The sequence below is a fragment of the Pristis pectinata genome, chromosome 3, assembly GCF_009764475.1.
Source record: "Pristis pectinata isolate sPriPec2 chromosome 3, sPriPec2.1.pri, whole genome shotgun sequence".
NCBI lineage: Eukaryota > Metazoa > Chordata > Chondrichthyes > Rhinopristiformes > Pristidae > Pristis > Pristis pectinata.
In genome coordinates, this window is record NC_067407.1 from 52,278,115 (window position 1) to 52,295,976 (window position 17,862).

General features: G+C 38.2%; 1 protein-coding gene across 1 annotated transcript in view; it reads left to right on the plus strand.

Moving 5' to 3' along the window:
• Positions 1-17,862, plus strand: part of LOC127568103 (potassium channel subfamily T member 2) — a 546,938-nt gene that overhangs the window by 201,405 nt on the left and 327,671 nt on the right. Inside the window, exons 7-9 of the mRNA XM_052011419.1 lie at positions 6,133-6,207; positions 10,347-10,430; positions 10,855-10,949. Coding sequence (XP_051867379.1) covers positions 6,133-6,207; positions 10,347-10,430; positions 10,855-10,949 — 254 coding nt within the window. The remainder of the gene's footprint in view (positions 1-6,132; positions 6,208-10,346; positions 10,431-10,854; positions 10,950-17,862) is intronic.

Consider the following 17,862-nt stretch of genomic DNA (forward strand, 5'->3'; position numbering starts at 1 on the left):
TTTCTTTCAGTAAATTAGAATTAAATATGACACTTAAAATACACATTTTGCCTTGATGTATAGTAGTTTTGGCCTCACATCAACTAAAAATGTGAGGCATCACTTGTCATTGAAATCAGAATTAGGTAAGCAATGAGAAGGCTGTGTGAAATCACTTCAAGCTTCATCTCTGCATTGGTTGCATCCAGAACTTGAAGCAATGTTTCTTTATATTAACAGTAACTCTGGAAACCTTTTAACTTAATTTGTTCCATTTTTATTTTTAGAACAATCTTGTCTCAATTGAGGTGGCATTTAGGTACCAGTGAATGGAGAACTTAATTTTCCCTTGGAGTGATGAGATTGTGGTGCATGTTTGGACAGGTGCCAGACTTGTAACTGTTGTGCTCTTCTCTGTTAGCTGCTGCTTATGAAGGAACTCACAGAATCATCTTCTTTATTCTCTCTTAATCATAATGTTAAATGTGACTACATTGTGGCCTCAACTTGGAAGTGTTGAAATTGACAAAACCTTAATTGATATTCAGAATAAACTATATTCAAGTGGTCTTATACAGTCATGCTGGAAATTTGTCCCCAGTAAGTAACACTAACATAGCATTTAGTATAGTTGGCATGTTTTACTGTCTTTGAAATTCCTTCCCTTGACTTCAATGCAGTGTACAAAGAATCAGTGCAACTTTAGAGGACATTCAGTGTTACTGACAGAGGATGAATTTCTGGGCAATAGTTTTTGGGCAATCTTGATATCCAAATGATTGCTTGGAGCTGCTAAAATCAGCATTGATTTACAAGCAGCGAAGTCCATAAGATGCACTTTGGTGAGAGGGAGGAGGTTTAAAGGAGATTTGAGGGCTATATTTTTCACACAGTAGTTGGTATCTGGAGTGAGCTGCCAGAGGTGGTGGAGGAGGCAAGAACAGTAACAACATTTAAGAGGCATCCCAGCAAGTACTCGAATGAGCAGGATGTTGAGGGATATGGAATTAATGCAGGCAAGTGGGATTCGTATAGATGGGCATGTGTTCAGCACTGATGCAGTGGGCTGAAGGGCCTGTTTCTATGCTGTTCAGCTCTGTGACTCTACAACTTGATTGATTCAGAATCTGTTAGAAGTTGCCTTTATCTTTCAGTAGCATTGGATGGGGACCATACATAGCATACAGATTTTTTTACATCAAATTACCACTCTCTGCTGCCTTGCGCTCATCAATTTTGAGGCCATTTCATAGTGTGCTGAATATTATAACAAATGGCAAAGTAGGAATTTTACAACAGGTGAAACTAGAGTGGCATTTAATTTAGTCTAATAGTACTCACCAAAGTAATGATTATAATAGAACTTTTTTCTTTCTGATAAAAGGAAGAACTTTTTCTTTCACATCGATTGGAAGAAAATGATTAGTCAGAAATACATCATCGCTGAACTGTCTTTTTTTAAAGAGGTCCCCCCTCTGCAGAAATACTATATAAAGCCATAATCTAATTGTGCTGTAATGCATTTGTCAAATACATTAATATAGAGAGATTGCAATAATGTTTTATTGGAAAAGAGAGGAATCACACAGACATAATGGGAAATGATATGATGAAAAATTAAAGCTAAATTCAATTTTGGCATGTCACACAATTATCTTACTCCTCTGTGAAGGAGCAAATCCAATAAATAAGGCCCAGTTCTGAATTCAGTTACTCAATTATACATTATTTGCAGACAGGAATATCAAAGTAAAATTGTGCTTGGGCACAATCAGTTTGACAATGAACAGCTGTTCCTTCCACCTTCAGCACCTCCCTCTTTTGGAGGATTGTGAAATTGTCAAACTATATTTCCTAAGTGATTTTTTTTTTTCTGCACAATCAAAAGATTGTTGGCTTTGCTGAAGCCATGTAATGTAAACTTGGGATGATGAATTCTTTTCCCCCTGAGATAAGAATTTCATTAGCCATGTGCAGAATGTAGGCGATGGAGCCACAACCCTGTTCAGTGTAGTTAGTACTCTAGGGCAGCTCTGTACTTCCATGCACACAACCGTTGACCTTGCCTGATCATGCAAGATCAACAAACTTATACCATTTCAGAGCTCCTGCTGCATATTGCATGATGTGTTAGGATTGAAGGAATTGTGGTGCCCAGTGCTCCTGAGGCACAAGTCATTATTTTTCTTTATTGCGGGCCCTAGCAATTCATGAAGCTGTGAGCATGACTGCGATGGAGAAAGTACTAGTGAAATCATAGGGGATATAACCTGTAGGCGAGAAGGCAGCCACAAGGCTGTGCCTTAAGATAGAGAGCTTGCAGTTCCTGCTTACAAATGAACTTTGTAAGCACAATAAGAAGCCCTTTGAGATGGTGCCATCCAGAATATAACACAATGGAGCATCCTTGGTCACGTCTGCAGTCTACACGAGCATAGTGCTACTTAATGCTCTGTGGGAATCTGCAGCAGACCGTGAAGTGTGTCACTAATCCCAGGACCTGTGCAGCTGAGGTTCTGAGCTATTCTCAGAAGTGGATAGACTGCTGCCACAATGATCTTGAGTTCAAGTCCAAAGGAGGATGTGTCATCTGGATTAATCTGATTTGGAATTGCAGTGATGATGTGCTGTTTTTAACTCTTTCATGAATATCTTGTCTACCAAATGTCCAGCTCATGCTGACAAAATACCCAGCAGTGAAGGAAAGGCAATAGCTGATGTACTGATGTTGCAGGTTACAAACATATGCATAACTCCCTGTTATCCCCTTTTCCCATGGAATAGTTTTCTAGGCTGAGACTTTGGAATAAGTGTACTCCTTTATTCTTAGAGCTAGCTTCTGGCTTAGCAGAAAGAGTGGGTTTGTAACCTCTATCCTATATGGCAGCAGATAGAACCCTAAAGCTAAACACTTCAGTTTCTCTGCTAGTTATGAAGAGTGAAACAATAGAAAAAGGCAAATTTCAGATCATTTGACCAGTGGCCAACAGTGAGGTAGAAGTGTATGGTGGTGTTACAGTGGTTGTCACCAGGCTAATAACCCAGATGCATGGACTTAACAATCCAGATATCTGACTTTACTTTCCACCATGGTAGCTGAGACATTAAAATGCAGTTGTTAATCGGGATTTAAAATAAAGATAGTCTTACTAATGTTCAGCACAAACTACTAGATTGTTGTAAATTTTCAATCTGGTTCACTAATGCTTTGTCTTGTCTGGGCAATATGTAACTACAGACCCATTCATGACCTGGTAATTAGGATTGGGTGACAAATCTAGCCTTAACACTGATGCCCAAGTGGTGAAAAATTAGTAAAACTAGGCACATTGAATACCATACATGCAATTAATATATGTAAACTTAGCTTATTCTGGAATGCATCCTGACAATTCTTTAATTTGTGGGCTTGTTCTGGTTCTGTGCACAGATCTTGATGCGCTGCTGGACTCTGTAATGGCAATAAGCTGAAAAAGCTTCTGATAAAATGTGTGTGCTGTTAGATTTGATCCATTGACTGCAGAACTATTGACAATCCTGCTCTCTTGTGCTTGTAGTCTTCAGATATTTTTCCCTGCTTGGGTTTATGTTAGACCCCTTTGCCAGATAAAACTGTGGAAGGTGCAGAGCCATTTGTATTTTGACTAAACAGTATTGTATAAATCCCCCCAAGAGACTATGAACTACGGTATTAAAATGCAAAGTATGTGTTCCATCATGCCTCAGTTGGATACTTGATCCATTCTGTATTTTTGGATTTGAGTGTTAGAACATGGTCATGATCCAAGGCTATGGGAAAATTACCTGTACTCTAATAAATCATAGTTATTCTCTAAATAAGGTTGGCGTTTTTGAATACAACAGGATAAATGAAAATATAAGCTGCCAAGGAAGTACATGAATGATTTTTATGCTGCAGTCCTTTTGTAAGAATGGCAAACAATTCAGTTCATTAAAGTTGTGGCCATATTCAATTAGTGTTGGCCTGCATTTGTAGTACATTATGGGACTCCAACTTAAATTTGTTACAATTGGTAAATTATTAAATTGGATTATTAGTGTCACATGAACCGAGGTACAGTGAAAAAACTTTGTTTTGCATGCCATCCATACAGATCATTTCATCACATCCTTGCATTGAGGTAGTACAAAGGAAAATAATAACAGAATGCAGAATAAAGTGTTACAGTTAGAGAGAAAGTGCAGGTAGACAATAAGGTGCAAGGCTATAACGAGGTAGATTGTAAGGTCAAGAGTCCATTCTTATTGTACTAGGGGACCATCCAATAGTCTTGTAATAGCAGGATAAAAACTGTCCTTGAGCCTGGTAGTACGTGCTTTCAGGCTTTTGTATCTTCTGCCCGATGGGAAGGAGGGAAAAGAGACAATATGCGGGGTGGGTGGGGTCTTTGAATATGTTGGCTGCTTTACTGAGGCAGCAAGAAGTGTAGAGTCCATGGAAGGGAGACTGGTTTCTGTGATATGCTGAGCTGTGTCCACAGCTCTCTGCAGTTTCTTGTGGTCTCGAGCAGAGCAGTTGCCATACCAAGCTGTGACACATCCGAACAGGATGCTTTCTATGGTGCATCGATAAAAATTAATTAAGCTCTTGCCTGACGAAGGCTGTTGTCTGGGCTACACTTGTGACTTGCAGTGGTTGGAATCAGAGTAAGAACTGGGTGTTAATGTTGCATTCAGATTTTGTTGTTCTGTGACTAAAGCTGATGCTGTAATTTGGCTTTCAGGAATATTCCAAAATGAAGTTGTTTGTAATGATTGGCAAGATAAGCAATTTGGATATATGAAATTGTTTTAACGTAGGTAAATGTTTCAAGGTACTTCGCAAAGACATATTGTCGATAACCCCAGTAACTTCTAGAATAATGACCTCACTGAAGTAAATGGACTTCCCTTGAAGTACTTGATCTAACCAGCTGCTTAAGTCAACAGACACTGTTAAGCAATTTCCATCGTGGGGATCTCCTGTTATTAAACTTATATTAAGATGTATTGCCTGGAATTTAATGAGTTTTGCTGGCAGTCTTGCAGGGAACTACTAGCATTTACCTTTGCGAGGGCTGGCAAGTTTGAGACTTGCATGGGAATGTGGAAGCCTTGAACTTGCTAGTTGAGCTCCACCACTGGATTTCCCATAAGTTGGAGAGTCTACTCTCCGATCCAGTGCCAGTTTTGACTTGGCAGATGATGTGTGAGTTTATTTAATCACAATGAAGCTTTCACACCTGTGAGGCAGAAAGGTAAGAAGCCAAGTTACATATTTTTAAAAATAAAAGCAGAAAGTGCTGGTAGAATTCAGTAGGTCCGGCAGCATCTGTGGAAAGAACAATGGTGAACATTTAAGGTCGAAAACATTTCGAGTCGAAAACCTTTCATCAAAACTTCTTCAAGTCTTTGACCTGAATTGTTAACTGTTGAACTCAGATTATAAATCAAGTGTTCACTATGCCCGAAGCTGGGCAATATTTGTGGCCACATGTGGAGATCAAATGTTTAATGGATGTCACCTAAGAAAGGATGCAGAAGAGATTTATAAGAATGGAGCTAAGGAAATTACATGGATACATTATGTGGCAAGCACAGAGTACTGGGGTCGCTCCCTTAGAAGATAGAGATTTAATAAATTTGTGAATCAATCATGAATAGATTAAATGGAAAACTGTTTCCAGTAGTGTAATGCTGTAACTTCACATTTAAGATGATCTGCAAAAGTTAAGAGGAAGACTTTTTTTTACATACAAGTGATGAACTGAAATACACTGCTTAAAATGCTGATGGAAGCAGATTGAAAGGCAATTATCTGAAGACTCAGATTAAAAACTTTAAAGCAAAAATCTTTTAAAACCTGTGGAAAAGAGTGGTTTGGGATTAATGGGTTCACCAAAGGGCGTGCACAGACACATTGCAACAAACAGGTTCCTCCTGTGCTATCTCATTCTAACGTGCTGAGCACATCAGACATGAAGGTGAACATGGGCTTCCATCACCACCTTCATAACATTTCTAGACATAGCAGGTTAAATACCCTTTCATACTGAGCTGCTTTGGATATTAGTGCTTATTTATATTTTGTAGCTTTTTTGGTTCTATACTGAAATCACTGACCTTTTATCTGTGGTTATTTTCTTCTGAAAGGGGAACATTTGGGAACAAATTCTACGAATACCCTTCATCCTGGAGATGATCAACACTGTGCCCTTTATCATCACAGTAAGTCTGTCTCTGACATCAAATATTAAGTTGGGGCCCGGCTGGCAGAGATTATTAAAACAAAATCGTTCAAGTGTAAGGAACATATTCAACAGATTGCTCATGACTTTCATTGGGGCTGTATTTCAACAAAATGTTTTTTGATAGTTTTATATAAAAGCATGGGTTGAATAAACCCATGCTGCTTACTGCTGAAAAGTTGTGTGAAGGTCACATCTGACAGCTTGAGGACGTATTCTGTAGTATTTTGCAAAGACTTTTAATTAAACCTGTGTTGCATGTCTTGCAGTATTTAACCTGTAATTCAAAAAATAAAGAAATCTTAGTAATTAGTAAAGGATAGGCTTCAAATATCCATTAAATCTGCACACGCAAAGCTTGTGAGTCACTGCAAAATAAGGTGACAAGAGTTCATTTTGTCTTCCTTAATGAAAAAATGTGTTCCGTATATGCTAAGCAGAGTTTAGATTCATTCTCAGCTGCATAAAACTGTCAATGAATTTAGTTAAAACATGGTATTATCAATCTACTTAAATGTGACAGTAAAATTATACTGCAGCTTTCTGTACCTTATTAAACTTAATGGATACTTATTGCATACTCTGATTATTTTGGCTTTGTAAAGGAGATACACATGAAGACCATGAGAAAGTTAAACTGTTAATTGAAAACATCATTAAAGCTGTCAAAAACTGTTCCCTCTCTTTCATGTGGCTATCTATAACACTTGGATATCAACACCATTGTATTCAGATGGAGGCTAGGGGTGGTAAGGTAGGCACAGTTTATCACTGTGGTTGCCTCCTTTCTCTTTATGAAATGAATATTAGGTTGTTATGTGTCTATGTAGTCTGTCCTGATTACAACTTCATTATATGGAAGAAGTTCTTAATTTCTATTTGTTCATCAATTGCCCACATCTGCTTTGCGGTTTCAAGGTGACCATGGGATACATTGGAAGATCAAAGCCAGGCAGCCCTACGTGTTAGGACTTTCATAAGTTGCTAACCTGTGACTCCATTCGAGTTGCATTTGGCTTTTTATAAAACAATAAAAATGCAGGAACAGGAATAGACTATTTGGTCCCTCAACAAGATCATGGCTGATCTACCTTTCCTTGTCAACTTTCCAGCCTCATCTCCATTATCCCTGACTCCCTTATTAATTAAAAAATCTCTCTCTCTCAACATTGAATATATTCAAGTATCCAGCCACTACAGCTTTCTGAGGTAAGTAATTTTAAGGTAAGACTTTAATGTCAAGACTGTAATGGAAATTAAAAGTGTGGTAAGACTCACCTTTGAGAGAAAAAAGATTCTTCCTCATCTCAGCCTTAAATGAGCACCTCCTTATTCTGCAATTATGCCTTTTGATCTGAAATTCTTCCATGAGGAGAATCCACCTCCCAGCATTTAACCCCATCAAACCTCTTAAGAATCTTATTTTAAATAAGATTGGCACTCATTCTTCTGAACTTCAGTGAGTACAGATGCATCCTATTCAGTCTTTCCTCATAAGGCAATCCCTCCATACTTGTGATCATCCTAGAAACCCTTCACTGAACTGCTTCTGATGATGTATCTTTCCTCAAGTAAGGGAATCAAAACCATACATAGTATTATAGATGTGGTCTCATGAGTACCTCATAAAGCTTTTGTGGAGGGACCCTCCTGAATGATGGAGTCAGAGGCTTGTACTTGGTATGCAAGGGACATTACTGACATCCACAGCATTGATGCAGATGTCCTCCAACTTATGCTTATTAGTTTCCAGATCAGTTTAATCCTTTGTCCTCGTCTTTGTCTTACTGGCTACCTTTAGGTGGTCTTTGAAAGTCAGTGTACAATCTAGCCTGATTGAGACAAACTGGGGTGGGCTCATTTCTCTCATTTGTTGCAGCAAAAAGCATTCAAGATTTTGGCACTTTCATCAAGATGAAAAGCACTGAATGTTTGTATGGGGATTTGGCTTGAACCTTCTGATTTGGTGTTTTGTGTTCCTCTGTGATCTTTAAGTCTCAGTTCAGTGTAGACTCAGTGATGTATATGGAGCCATGTGTAGTCAGAGTGAGTTCATCCTTGCGTGCAAATCTGCTTGACTCTTTTGATGGCAAATCTTTCATGTTGGTGTTGTAAAGTGCTAATATGAGTACTGGGTCTGTGGCAGACCATTGCCAACTTATTCAGGCGATCTGATTTAGTTTCAAGGTGGTTAAGCAGTCACCTACAGCTTTGTTCATAATAGATGTAGTGTTTAGAAGCAGAGGTGATCTTTGTCAGTTCTGTAAGCCCGACCATGCCATAGTCTAAATTCAGATCTACAAAGGCTGCACCAGTCTTCTGCTGATGCTGCTACCTTTCTAGAGTATGGTATAGACCGGAAAGGTGGCAGAGATTTCCCTATTGGTAGTAACAGGTAGTCATTTCAAAAATAATGTGGTGATTTGTAGACCTAAACTGATGTTGTACTCAAATAGAACACTTCTCACATGAAGTGATAAAAATCTACTTTAATAAACATTAAAGTCAAAAGTATTCATTATCTTTTATTTCCAGCAGTTGATTTATCTTGTCTGGAAATATAAAAGTGAAAGAAAGAACTTCCATTTATGTGTTATTTGTCCAATCCTTAGAATGTTCCAATATGTTTTACGTTTGAAAAACACTATGATGCTGGAGGAACTGAGCAGGCCAGGCAGCATCCGTGGAGAAAAGCAGGCAGTCAATGTTTCGGGTCAGGACCCTTCTTCAGGACTGAAGATAGGAAAAGGGGAAGCCCAATATATAGGAGGGAAAAGCAGAGCAGTGATAGGTGGATAAAAGAGGGGAGGCAGGGTGGGCACAAGGTGGTGATAGGTAGATGCAGGTGAGAGATAGTGATAGGCAGGTGCGGGGGAGGACGGGAGAGCAGATCCACCAGGGGATGGGTCAAAGGTAAGGAGAGAGAAAAAGGGGGTAGGGAAAAGAGAGAAGGTTGGAAAGGGAAGAAAAGAAGCATGATCGGGGAGGGGGTGGGTGAGGGCAATACTTAAAGTGGGAGAATTCAATGTTCATGCCATTAGGCTCTAAGGTTCCAAGATGGAAAATGAGGTGTTGTTTCTCCATTTTATGTTTGGATTTCTCCTAGCAGTGGAGGAGGCTGAGGATTGACATATCAATGATAGTGTGGGAGGGGGAGTTGAAGTAACTGGTAATGGGGAGATGCAGGTGATGGTTACAGACAGAGTGCAGGTGTCGGGCGAAATGGTCACCTAGTCTGAGTTTGGTCTCACCAATGTAGAGGAGGCCACACTTGGAGCACCAAATGCAGTAGATGATATTAAGGGAGGTGCAGGTGAATCTCTGTCTCACCTGAAAGGACTGTTTGGGCCCCTGGATGGAGGTGGTATAGGGGCAGGTTTTACACCTATGGCGGGGCAGTGGAAAATCCATGGGGTGGGAGTGGGATGGGTAGGGGGAGGAGTGAACTAGGGAGTCGCGGAGAGAGCGATCCCTGCGAAAGGTAGAAAGGGGTGGGGAGGGGAGAGCAGAGTTGGTGAGGTCCCATTGGAGATGGCAGAAGTGGCGGGGAATGATGTGTTGGGTATGTTGACTGGTAGGATGAAATGTGAGGACAAGGGGGACCCTCTCCCTGTTGGGTCTGGGAGGGGTGGTGGGGTGAGAGCAGAGGTGCAGGAAATAGCAGAGATGCGGGTGAGAGCTCTATCAACCACAGTCTGAGGGAAGCCAAGGTGAGAAAAGAAGTTGGACATCTTGGATGTCCTGGAGTGGAAAGCTTCATCATGGGAGCAGATGAAGTGGAGAAATTGAGAAAAAGGGATCATGTCCTTGCAAGAGACAGGGTGAGAAGAGCTGTAATTGAGGAAGCTGTGGGCATCAGTGGGTTTGTAGATGTCGTCGGTGGATGAGGAATCTCCTGAGATGGAGATCTAGATTTCATCTAGATTCCAGCATCTGCAACCTTTTGTTTCTCCTTGCGTTTCAGGTCGAGTCCTACTTTTGTGACAATCTTTGTACAACAAGGCCCCACAGTAACAATGGGCTATGTATTGAAATGACTTACATTATATCATGTTTTCTTTTATATACTTTGTATCAAAGTTCTCTGAAATTGCATTCAATTAAACGGTTCCTTTTCAGATATTTTGGTCGCCTTTAAGAAATCTATTCATCCCAGTGTTTCTGAATTGCTGGTTAGCCAAGCATGCCCTGGAGAATATGATTGTGAGTATGAGAAGCTTCAAAGGGAAGGAAATAGCTTTTATATTCCTCTGTGAGTCTTCAAATAATTGCATGGAACACCTCAATGTAAGACCTCATCCAGTCACAAGAATTCAGAAATGCAGAATCTATCAGCAATAATTATCTCATAGTTGTATAATTTTCTAAGTTATACTAACTTGAGCCATTTTAATAATTAATTGTAAGTAACTTGTGAAACCTGTTGATAAGTACAAATACAATCTGTTTTGTTTGTATCTAGCCTTGTTTGAGGAAATTTATTCCAGGTAGTAAACTTCAATATACCATCAACACACACAACTTGCCTCTCAAAAATGAAAAGAGTGTTTTATTCAAGTTAAAATCAAATGGATTATTAGCTTTATTTTTTAATTTTGACTGTTCTTTATTCTTTTTATTAATTTAGAATGATCTCCACAGAGCAATCCAACGAACCCAGTCTGCAATGTTCAACCAGGTTCTTATTCTTATATCAACTTTATTGTGCCTCATTTTTACTTGGTAAGCACAACTGTTTCCATTAAGTATTTCCAATCTTCATCCATAATAAAAACATTTGTACTTAACAAATGATACATCTGAAGGGTTTTATATTTCGGTAAATAATTTTGTAAAAATTTTGACCTATTCTCATTACTTTAGTCTTGTGTGGACTTTGACCTTGTTTTGTAAAATTGCCAATTTGTTACAATTGAAAAGCAAATCAAGGTATTGACAAAATGCCCTGGTCTGTGTGTATGAAAAGCTTAAGAGATGGAAATTCATTGCTGATTGCCTGCAATACACATGTACATACAGCAGCAATTGCATATACGTTCTACTTTAATTAGGGTACAATGTGCAGCCACGTCTATATATACACAAACAGCGCACAAAGCCAAAGACAAATTTCTATCTCTGCTAAAATGAACAAAACTTGCTCCAAACATGGATAAAGATACAGGAATGTGGAAACCCAAGATACACAAACCTAAGTTTGTGTAATGTGGAAGCTAAGATACATCGTTGATAAGAATCATGGTGCCATCAAAGGGCTTTGTATTCAAATACAAGGATGCAAGCTTTACATTTTCAAAATATGAGCTCATAAAATCCAAAGATACTAAATCAGTACTGTAAAAGAGCATCACTATTTCTGTAAACTGTGGCACTCAAGTTCCATAAATAGAACAGTTAATTACAGAAAGTGCAACTATAAGTAGAAGCAACATTCATGATTTGGACCAAGAAAAAAAATTGTATCATACACATTATTGAAAGATTTATTTATCAAATTCAAGTGGGTGAATAAATCTTAAAATCCCAAGATAGTACCTGGAATTAAGGGATTGGTGATGCGTTATTTTCCTGGAGATGAATAAACTCAGCATTAATCTGCAAAAAGGGTTTAAAATATGGGAAGCAATTCGCATTATTGATGAAAAGGTCTTTTTGATTTGAGGAAGTCTAAAACAAAGGAACATTTTGATTCAATAGTTTGGTATAACTTCCAAAAGTAAATCTGTTGTACATATTGTGAAAATACAGGACACGTTGTCCCATAAGGTCATAAGTGCAGAGGCAGAAGTAGATATTTGGGAGTGCAGTATACAGTGAGATAATAAGAAAGATTAGGGAATTAGAATTAAATCGTCAGAATTTTCAAAGGACAATGGCCTATTCCTGATCCCACAGTCATGTAAGTGAAACCATTGGGTGATGAAATGGAAAAGAATTGTTTGTAATTTTCAGAAAATATTCAGGAACTTCAGCCAATTACAAATATTTTATGTCTTAGAAATAATGCTGGTAAACTGCAGATTTCTTGTTATGTTCTGGATACCTGTTTTCTTTTAACCATTGCTCACTATAATAGCCCATTATACTTTCATTGGCTCTTTTATTCTTTACTGCCTGAATGGTCATCTCTTTGGAAAATATTTAGAATGATGTTTTTTTTTCTGCTCTGAGCACCCCAAACCTGAAAGGGAAAATGAAAAGAATAGTTGTTTTGACTTGTATCTACTTTTGAAAACTTCTCAAAGAGCATACAAGGAGTCCAAGGCCAAACTCTAAAATTGATTTGCAGTGGAGTGGAAGCTGGTTGAAAAGATTTGAATCACAACAATCTGTTCAGATCATTCCTAGATCTTTATTGGAGGGCTTTGGCAAGAAGGGCTAAAGCCCTCTAATGAAGATCTAGGATAAATAGCTGATTTGTAAATTTACAGTCAAGGGTGGCCTTGGGTAGATAGAAGGTGAAAATAAATATCAGAATGTGTGCTGAAAATTGCTCAGAAAATGGTTGTTCTACACTCTTAGTTGCAACGTTTCAGCTTGGTTTATTTTCAGGAATATCAAAACACAAAATTAAGAGGATTATTCTCAGCTCATGTTCCCCTGCAACTGATTATTCTTGTTCAAGTTACTGTCTCTCATTGTGTGAACTGTGAGTCCTCAACATAGCAATGCGAACAGCAATAAAAAATCAATTGTGCCATCCATTCCACAACAGAATTGGGTAAAAATATACCATATAATAATTTTGCTCTAGAATATTAAAAACAAAGATTTGGAGGTTTTTATTGTTTTTTTTAAATCTGCTCAATGATAAAAGATAGTAATCATTATCAAAAGTGTGACCAAAGTTATTAAAAGATATTTGCAGGATGATGGGAATTTTTTGAAGTGAACATGTACATTTCTAATTTGTAGTGAACTTATTCTGTGCAGGATGAGATTTCTAGATGAGCACAACATGCTTAAACTTAATATTTGCTGTTATTTGATGTGGTTTTCGTGAGAAAAATCCATTTGGAGTTTCATACTCGTGGGGATTAAAAACAAGTTAAATGAGTAAATATAAATAATGGTCTACAATCATTCATATGGAAAAATAGTACACAATAAAATGCAAACAATCAGAAAGAGATTTCGATGTTCTCCCTTTTAAAATCTTAAGTAAACTCAATTTACCACATGTCTGTGCCCAGCTTAATGTAGATCGGGAAAGTCAACAATATCTCATAGTCAATGGGATCAAGGCATGATATTCATATGTGAAGTTGCCCTGAAGCATGCAGTTGACTTTGACTATGTTCCAAGTCATTATGGGCCTGGTGTTGCACTGTCTTTGTAATCAGGATGACATTTTGGTTGCTACACAAACTGAAGCAGTGTGGCAGTGATGAATAAAGTCTTCCAGAGACTCTGCAATCATGATTTCAAGCTGAAGCAGAGCAAGAATACTTTATAGAAGGAAAGTGTCAGCCTTGGCCTAAAGAGGGATTAAAAAGGGCTTCACTCAGTAAAAAAGGAAGTAGCATTCATACTTAACCAAAAATTGTTGCAGGAGCTAAGATAATTTCTGTGTTTGCTACAACACTCTGCCACAATTGTTCATACTGCAAATGCCTCCCTTCAAATTGCTAAGGAAGGGTGAACCCCAACAGTATGAGAACAAATGCATGGCAAATTTAAAATGAGTGCAAGCAGTGACTCTAACTATAGCAGAGGGATGTTATTCGCATGTAAAAGATACAAGGTATGAATGGCTGAAAACAAAGCTTCTCAAGCACTGACAACTTGTGAGAGGAATAATGCCCAGATGAAAAGGAAGCATTGGAGTCATTGACCATCAACTTTGGTGTGATTCATCTTCACACAATTCCTCTCAGAGTAGCCCTTGCATTAGTCATGGATTGTAAGCCTTTAGTCATTTTTGGATCAAACAAGCCGCTCCCACGATGATGTCATGAAGCTAACAAGGACAAGATGTGCTACTCTTCCAATATGATAACAGTATAGATTATGGTACTTATAAACAGTTGATGCTTGCTTGAGGATCCCTTATGAACAGGTAATGGTGATCTAGTGCACAAGATGTTTAAGCTGCCAGCAATTTCATGCTTATGGCTGAAGAAATTGCAAGGGAGACCTGAAAAATCTGATTCTCCAGTAAATTTATGACTCGGGTGGACCAAACCTGACAGTGAAAACAGTCAGCTTTCTCATTGAATTGTCCAGAAATCAGGTGTGTATTAGGCAGGGCCACTGGTGTCATCCACAGAGCGTTCCAAGCATGTACATTAGGCAAGCTAGGGTACCGCATTTCTATACAGTTGATTTGAACTTGGAGATGGTTACACTTTCCACTGAGTCAACACCTTCATCTGCTCATTTCTCTTGAAATGAGAGTCGTCAGGTTTAAACCAAACTCGAACTGGTCTGAATAGAAATCAACCCCTCTGAAGGATTTTTACAAATTCCACCAATTACTGCTGAACACATAAAAGGCCCTTCCACAACTAAAAACAGTGAGCCCTACAAGTTATATCATCTTTAAAAGATATACTGCAGAATGCTGAATTTCTTCCACATTTCCCATGCAGTTTTGGACTACCCTATGCCCAACATGTCTCCATTTTAGTATTTTTTGTGAAGTTAATAATTTTTCAAACAGCTTCACAGGTGTACATTTTAATGTGTAGAATTTATATGGTGATGACTGTTATGGTACCTAAATTTTAGTGCCAATAGTAAGAACTTGGAAATGCATTATTGATATGCATAAATATTTCGAATTTTGCAAGGATTGAGAGCCAAGAATAATCTTGTCATTCGGCTGTTTTAATTATTCTTAAAATTGACCTTTTTGTTTTACAGATGTAGTATTTTCAATACTGAACCAATGTGTAAAGAATATTGCTGTGATTATTTTGTGAACAAAATGGTAATAAATCAGGATAGGAATTTGTCAGATATTTATGACAAATGCTTAACTGCAGATTATCTATGAAATGGTAATTGGTTTTGAAATCTTATAAGTAAATGGATTTAGATTAAATAATGCTCAGTTTTTTAAACTCCATTTTAGTTGTTCCATTCTCTCCATTTAGTTATCTTGCCTCCTGTTCCTTCTGTCCTTGTTTCTCTTATTATTTCTTCCTTATTACCCACTATCACTTCCCTTTATAATACCTTATTTCCTACACCTCTTTGGTTCTTTAGTTTTTTTCTTATTTCTTATTTTTCTTATTTTTTTTCTCCTTCAATCAATCTTGACTTCCACTTTTCATATCTCTATCAATCTTCATTCCCTGTTCTCTTTTCCCTTTTGTAGTTTTCCATTTTTTTCATTTTTCCCTCCCTGTCTTTAATTTTATTTCTTAACATTTCCCCCATTCAAATTATCAGCATTAACTCTCCAGCAGTGAGTTTGCTTTTCATAAGCTTGAGTTGTCTTCACTGTTAATGATAACATCTGTTTTCCTTTATGCTTCAAAGACCGATTTTGCTGAATACTTTGCGTTTAATCCTTTGAGGTTCCTTCCCTTCTGTGCATGACTGTATGTCTAAGCAACAACTAGATTATTAATCAAAAATGAATCTAAATTATCATTATATCATAAGAAAAAACAATGATTTATGTTCAGGAGTTTAAATTCATGGTTGTACATTGAATGATAGGGCAGGCACAGTTGTGTAGCGGTTAGCGTAACGCTATTACAGCGCCAGTAGCCTGAGTTCAATTCCAACCATTATCTGTAAGGAGTTTGTACGTTCTCCCCGTGACTGCATGGGTTTCCTCTGGGTGTTCCGGTTTCCTCCCACATTCCAAAGACGTACGGGTTAGGAAGTTGTGAGCATGCTATGTTGGCTCCGAAAGCATGGCAACACTTGTGGGCTGCCCCCAGAACATAGAACAGTACACAGCACAATACAGGCCCTTCAGCCCACAATGTTGTGTATTCTATGCAAAAGATGCAGTTCACTGTGTTTCGATGTACTTGTGAGTAATAAAGAAATCTTATACCATGTTTTATGTATCAGTCATATCTCCACAAGAACCACTTGAAACTTAAAAGGAACATATAGACAATTGTTTATTTCTTAATGTAGAATAAAGAAGGAACCTCTTTGCCAAAAATTATGAGAATATGTAATTACTACCACAGGGAGTGGCTGAAGCCAGTAGTAAAGATGCATTTAAGGGAAGACTGAATAAGCAGATGAGGGAGAAAAGGATAATTTTAAATAAGGGAAGATTGGAGGAGGCCTGAGTGTAGAAATCGTCTTGTGGATTGGTTGAGCTTAATGGCATGCTTCTATGTGCACATACTGAGTATGAACATTTTAAGATATTTATTTAAGATATCTATTTATTAGTCACATGTACATCAAAGCACGCAGTGAAATGCATCTTCTTGCATTACTGAGAATGCGCTGCGGAGCAGCCCGCAAGTGTCGCCACTCTTCTGGTGCCATCACAGCATGCCCACAGCTCCTAACCCGTACGTCTCTGGAATGTGGGAGGAAACTGGAGCACCCGGAGAAAACCCATGCAGACATGGGGAGAACGTACAAACTCCTTACAGACAGTGGTGGAATTCAACCCAGGTCCCTAGTGCTGTAACAGCGTTACGTTAACCGCTATGCTATACGTATCCATTCTAGGCTTGCTGAAATGCCCACAAAGTGAGCAACCCAATTCTGGTTGAACCCAGATTTTTAACAAGTTGCTTTTGTCTTTTGTTCCAGTCCAGTCTGGACTTAATAACCCTCCTCACCTATATACCAAATCCTCCTGCATGACAGGGGATTATTCTGAAAATAGAGGTGGTTGTCTCTCCAATACCCCTGCCATTATAAACATAGGCACTGGCATCAACATCTCTAGAATTTGGCATGAGATTTTCAGCAATTCAAAGTGGAGGTGTAAACTTTACCACGTCACACTATTGCTCATGCAAAGGCTGTGACTGTTTCCTTCTGTGTGTTTATGGTGGCTGAAGTTATTACTATTCTTGTAAAAACAAATCGACATTCTGTTAGTCCTCAGAATAAAATTCATTTCTTTAAATCGCTTTCTGCTGGCTACAGATGGGTTGTTGACCTAAGCCCATGTGGCTTTCTATGTGGACATAATTGGAGGCTCTTAGCTGCAGAGCTGTCCGTCAGAATCACTGACCTTCGCAGAGCCTGATGCCTACTTTCACCTCAGACATGAACTGCCATTTAAACCACAGTCTCAGAATATCAATCACGAAGGGTGTTTGATGTTGAATGAGAAGCTTAATTTCGTTAATTATTTGCAATATGTACAGAACCAATTCCTACCCACATGCATTGATTTCCCTCAGCTTGACAAATTTTGAATAGAATATAACTGTAAACAGAAAGCTATCAGGAGAGGCTTTTAAAAGTGAGAACATAATACATAATTGGACATTTTTAAAAAATAAAACCCAGTAGAAAGCAGCATTAAGTCTTTTAAGATCAACAACAAACAAACCAATACATATTCTAATGCAGACAAGAGTACTTCACTTTCTTATGGTTCCTTTTTAGAAGCTTTGTAATGTTGATGAAAATAGTACCTTGCACATTCCTCAATAAGTAGTTAATTTATCACAACAGACTCTGAATGTTCAGG